Source organism: Priapulus caudatus, unplaced genomic scaffold (genome assembly GCF_000485595.1).
Source record: "Priapulus caudatus unplaced genomic scaffold, Priapulus_caudatus-5.0.1 Scaffold1012, whole genome shotgun sequence".
NCBI lineage: Eukaryota > Metazoa > Priapulida > Priapulimorpha > Priapulimorphida > Priapulidae > Priapulus > Priapulus caudatus.
In genome coordinates this window covers 136,151-142,077 of record NW_014578073.1, presented here as the reverse complement: position 1 = coordinate 142,077, position 5,927 = coordinate 136,151, and the positions used below count along the sequence as shown (strand labels likewise).

The 5,927-nt window shown below is 49.2% G+C and overlaps 1 protein-coding gene across 1 annotated transcript in view; it reads right to left on the bottom strand.

The window, feature by feature from the left end:
* Positions 1 to 2,370: 2,370 nt before the first annotated feature.
* Positions 2,371 to 5,927, bottom strand: part of LOC106814955 (kelch domain-containing protein 10-like) — a gene marked incomplete at its 3' end in the record, with an annotated part of 14,121 nt that continues 10,564 nt past the window's right edge. The window contains 5 exon segments of the mRNA XM_014819348.1: positions 2,371 to 2,473; positions 2,616 to 2,663; positions 2,826 to 2,892; positions 3,563 to 3,727; positions 3,907 to 3,969. Coding sequence (XP_014674834.1) covers positions 2,371 to 2,473; positions 2,616 to 2,663; positions 2,826 to 2,892; positions 3,563 to 3,727; positions 3,907 to 3,969 — 446 coding nt within the window.

The following is a 5,927-nucleotide window of genomic DNA, read 5'->3' as shown; positions in this document are numbered from 1 at the left end:
AGGGGCGATGAGTCCGGGGGACGGGTGATGTCCAGGGAGAGGGGTGACTGTCCGGGGAGAGGGGTGACTGTCCGGGGAGAGGGGCGATTGTCCGGGGGAGAGGGTGATTGTCCGGGGAGGGTGACTGTCCAGGGAGAGGGGTGACTGTCCGGGAGAGGGGTGACTGTCTGGGGAGAGGGTGATTGTGCGGGGAAGGGGTGACTGTCCGGGGAGAGGGGTGACTGTCCGGAGAGGGGTGACTGTCCGGGAGAGGGGCGATTGTCTGGGGTAGGGGTGACTGTCCGGGAGAGGGGTGACTGTCCGGGGGAGGGGGCGATTGTCTGGGAGGGGTGACTGTCCGGAGAGGGTGACTGTCCGGGGAGAGGGGTGACTGTCCGGGGCGAGGGTGATTGTCCGGGGGGGGCGATTGTCCAGGGGAGGGTGACTGTGTCTTGGGAGAGGGCGCATTGTCCGAGGGAGGTGACTGTCCGGGGGGGGGGGAGGGGTGACTTGTCCGGGAGAGGGGTGGACTGTCGGGGAGAGGCGGTGATTGTCCGGGGGAGGGGTGACTGTCCGGAAAAGGAGGATTGTTCGGGGGAGGGGCTGATTCCGGGGGAGGGGTGATTGTCCGGCGGAGAGGGTGACTGTCCGGGGAGAGGGGTGACTGTCCGGGAGAGGGCGACTGTCCGGGGAGAGGGCGATTGTCCGAGGAGGTGACTGTCCAGGGAGAGGGGCGATTGTCGCGGGCGATGAGGTGACTGTCGGGAGGGGTGACTGTCCGCGGGAGGGGGCGGATGGTCCGGGGAGGGGTGACTGTTCGGGGCGAGGGGTATTATCCACGGGGATGCGGGTGCATTTGTCCGGGGGAGGGGTGACTGTCCAAGGGAGGGTGCGGTGGGGGGGGGGGCGACTGTTGTCCGGGGGAGGGGTGACTGTCCGGAAAAGGGGGGATTGTTCGGGGGAGGGGTGACTGTCCGGGGCAAGGGGCGATTGTCCGGGGAGGTGTGACTGTCCGGGGGAGGGGTGACTGTCCGGGGACGGGTGATTGTCCGGGGCGAGGGGTGATTGTCCGGGGAGGGGTGATTGTTTGGGGAGAGGAGGGATTGTCCGGGAAGGGGTGATTGTTTGGGGAGAGGGGGGATTGTCCGGAGGAGGGGTGATTGTCCGGGGAGCGGGGTAATTGTCTATATCGACCACCGTTTAGACAATCTTACATAACCTTCCCTACTTGCGGAGCACAATAGAGTGAAAAAGAAAGTATAATACTAAAAATGTGAGTTTTATCATTTAGGTTAGTATATTATAAGATGCATGGTTCAGAAAATGAAGAAAATTTCACAAACCAGGTTAACTGCATGGTACCTTAGGAAATTAATTTTAAAGTAATCAATTTAAATGTTATTTAATTAATTTTAATATCATAATTTGCTATTACAGTAAAACTCATAAGTTGTCATGGAAGTCTCATAGCAAATCCATTGGAATAGCCCCGCCTAAGTCGTCATTATGTGTAAGTCGACGCTCTCAGACAGGTCCCATGTAATACAAACAACAGTAATTTCCCATCTGTAAGTCGTCATCAGAAATGCCGATGGTGCAGTGTATGGTCTAGGAGATGTGCGAGCTGGCTGTCGCAGATATGCGCTTACAGGTCGAACCACCGATCGCCTGTAGATCGCGCAACTGAGTTAATTGTTGCTGTGTGCACTGATCGTTTCATTCGCATTGTTCGCCCGCAGTGTTTTTTTCAGCTTGCACATCCCCCAGATTCCCCAGTGTATGCAGCCCAATGCAGGGTGCGAGTCCGGAGTCAAATACTCCCTGATTTACTGTCGGACTGCCTGATTTGACATATGCAGGAGTCCGTGTAACTCCCTGAAAATTCTGCTATACTGTACTTGTGTACTAACTAGTTCGTTCCAGAGCACGGCCTCGCAGAATTACTGTATTTTTTCAGCAAGTGTTCCAAGAAAATTTGGCAGACGTGCACCGCAAATGTCCTGCAATGTCCAAACGTGTAATCAACAGCGGGTGTTACAGATAGCCAGCGTGTGCCGCGCTTGCCGCTAGTGCGTACGATGTACGTGCGTTATGGCCAGCAGCGGTGTCGATTGATGTCTCGACCCGATTGTTTCATGTCTGGACTCTGCTATGTATGTGGCACGAACTGACGTCGTGTGTGGAGCATGTTTATGACTGCGTAGGGGTGACGGGCGCCTGGGAGGGAAGCCCTACATATAAGCCGACAAAATGACGACTTATGCGTCGGCCCAAATATGCTGGTCCCAAAAGTGTCGACTTATGCGAGTTTTACTGTATTTAATTCAGGACACAGATCTATGCATGATACCTACAGGCGTTACAGCTGTTGAGTGAAAGTATGATGGTTTGGGAATCTCTGCATCATACTTCACCCAGCTCATTGTAGGCAGATGAAGTCTCCAGAGGTCTCCAAAAATCTGTTCTCCATCATAGCCTCCCGTCATGTACACATCTAAAATTAATCGAGAGACTGAGTTCATTAGATACAAAGTGCTTGATGAGACGGATATACCACATGGCTCGTTGTTTTACTACACTGTACAGTTTCATGTATTTTTTTGCAACATGTAAAACTTGACCTTTTGCGTACTTACCGTCTTTAATCTTCACACAGCTGTGACATCGTCTCGCCTGTGGGAAACCTGGACGTGAGACAAAATTACATGATAGTCACATGTTCCTGGGAAAGAATGCTGCGAGTACAATGCTCTCTGAATCTAGGAATGAGATCTGCACACCTGAGACTCTATAATATGAAGTGAGGTACGATGTGAAAGATTAATCATTGTGCCATGCTTTCTTACCATGTCTGCTATCTTTCACCGTGGGTAGCTCCTCCCAGTTCTGTTTTTGCAGGTCGAAAGCTGGCACCTAAAACATGCACGGTTACTGTCTCTTTACACCGACTATGTCATGAATAAATTGGAAAACTGCATAAGTGTAGACAAATTGGGTCTCACCTATTAGCAGACTTTTTACTGATTACTCCGGCACAACAATCGCCACAAATTTTTGCTGTTATAGGCTATAAAACAGCAGATGAACATCAAATGTGTGCCTGCTATCTTCAGACTCGCGATAATGGAATGTTCTAACGGTCCAACAAAACAAGGGGTACGTAGTTAGGTGATGCAAATATTTATAGACTATTAGACTTACTAACCTATCTCGAAATGTAACAAAGGTAACTTATCAAGTAGAGACAGCATTTTGGTCTCACGAGAGCAAAAATCATGCGATAGGTTTGTCGACATATGTAAACGATCTAATTTGAAATGCAGATCAGTGGAAAGCATGTTTCAGCCTCAGGTATCAGCTGAGTCTCTGTAGCAGCCTCAGGTATCAGCTGAGTCTCTGTAGCAGCCTCAGGTATCAGTTGAGTCTCTGTAGCAGCCTCAGGTATCAGCTGAGTCTCTGTAACAGCCTCAGGTATCAGCTGAGTCTCTGTAGCAGCCTCAGGTATCAGCTGAGTCTCTGTAGCAGCCTCAGGTATCAGCTGAGTCTCTGTAACAGCCTCAGGTATCAGCTGAGTCTCTATAACAGCCTCAGGTATCAGCTGAGTTTCTGTAGCAGCTTCAAGTATCAGCTGAGTCTCTGTAGCAGCTTCAAGTATCAACTGAGTCTCTATAACAGCCTCAGGTACCAGCTGAGTCTCTGTAGCAGCCTCAGGTATCAACTGAGTCCCTATAACAGTCTCGGGTAAAAGCTGAGAGTAGGTAATAGCCTCGGGTATCAGCTGAGTCTGAGTCTCTGTAACAGGTTACGGGGAATGCCGAGCTTAGCTAGTTCTACAGAGTCCATTCCACTGACAGCCGGGAAACATTGCAGTAGTCGGTTCCAGCTGACCTCCTCAAGGCGAGGCACGTTTAACCAGATAGAATAAACCTCAGAATGCCGCTCCTGATCGTCGATGTTGATCACGCCGCCAAACACGAGCATTTGACCCGCCTGCAATCACAACATGCAGAACGATATTCGCTAAGCACACAGTACGGGCAAAAGAAATAAAGAAGAATGGGAGGAAAGGATAGACAGATCGTGTCATGCTTGAAACAGTCAAACTTCAACATTTAACCCAACACGTTGACAGCTGATAGCGGAGAATATTGTAAAGATGTTAAGTTTCTGTGTATTTTGATTCATTGACTCATGCCACAGTATATAGCATGTCCGGTTCTAGGACAAATACACTTCTGGACAATCACCCCTGGGACAATTATGCCTATGCGAAGGCAATCATTACCGGGACCCACCAGACAGTCACCCTCCGGACAATACCCCTCCCCCAGACAATCACCCTCCGGACAATACCCCTCCCCCCAGACAATCACCCTCTGGACAACACCCCCTAACTTTTCTTTGTATTATACTGTTCTAACGGCATTGTTTTTAATTCAATTTTTTTTTTATCAAGCATGAATTTTCAGTGGGGGGAGGGGCACCTGGGGAGGCACAGAAAATGTGTGGGGGGGCACGCGCCCCCTCAGGCCCCCCCGTAGCTACGCCCCTGAACGTCGGCCCTGGATCAGTTAGTTTTGGCGACACGTCGGCGAGGTGCTGACGACCGAATCGCCATACATTAGCATAGTGCGGCAAACGTGGCGGGCAGTGCGACTACAACCTTATGACTATTGAAGTGACTGGTGAGTACAAACTCTCTAAAATTGCAACAGTATTATCGCAACAAAATAAGCTTTCATCCCTAAAACTACCACTATAATTTTCGTTTCGCTGTCAGCTGCTACTGCCACACGCCAATGTTCAGGGTTTTCACACCAAGTCACTCTTGGATAGCCGCCGTCTACTTGAAACGTGGAGATTCTGTGAAGCAACACTCATTCCGGATGGGACAGGGACATCTCTTCGTCCTATAGACGCAACTGCCAGACTTCTAACTGTTTGCAGGCTGAGGTCCAGGTTCGCGCATGCGCAGTATGTGCTGAAATGATTCGGATTTGTTGAAATCATGTTGATAGAGTCGGGGGCGTGTGGGTACAGTGTAGGTAGGTAGGTACAGTGTGGGTAGATGTAGTGTAACGTGACAATTCAGTATCGCTGGCTCTCACTTCAGCGGTAATTATAGGTGTCGCTTCGTGGCGAGAAGGACATCAACGACAGATGCATGCCGGACATAGGAAACACGGGAGCACTTATAGCTTCTGGTTGTTTCGCGTTTCAGTTGTGCTAACACTATTAACTATTGCACAATTGTAAAACCGTACACTCACGTAAAAATACGATATAAATGTGAACTAGAGGTAATGTTGTATTTACACATTCATGTTTGCAAACGGCTGGCTGGCTGGCATCACAGTTTTAATCAACGTTCTTTTCGTCTCACGAATCCAATCTTGAACACTTTGTCTCTACGAGTCAGTTGCTCAGAGGAAGACGGAATATCATTACAGGTGTGAAACCTGCTAAATCACGCTGTATTGCGGAGAGAGACCAAGTTGCCCCTAGGCAGGGTACTGCCACCCAATTCTGTACCGATCATATAAATATACATGTACAATACACACAATCAATATAAGCCTTTCAATCTATCCGTGAGTTCATCCCTCTGGGCCGTTCTCTGCCTGTCTGCGTTAACTAAGACACCGGCACCGGTACATTAGAATGTAAATTTTAACATGAATTTGTATATGTATATATATATATATATATAAAGATATATATACGTATATAAAATGTAACATGTGGAAGCGTTCACATGCACGAATCACAAGTAGCAGGTTATGAGGCAGCTTCAGTATCAGCTGAGTCTCTGTAGCAGCCTCAGGTATCAGCTGAGTCTCTGTAGCAGCTTCAGTATCAGCTGAGTCTCTGTAGCAGCCTCAGGTATCAGCTGAGTCTCTGTAGCAGCTTCAGTATCAGCTGAGTCTCTGTAGCAGCCTCAGGTATCA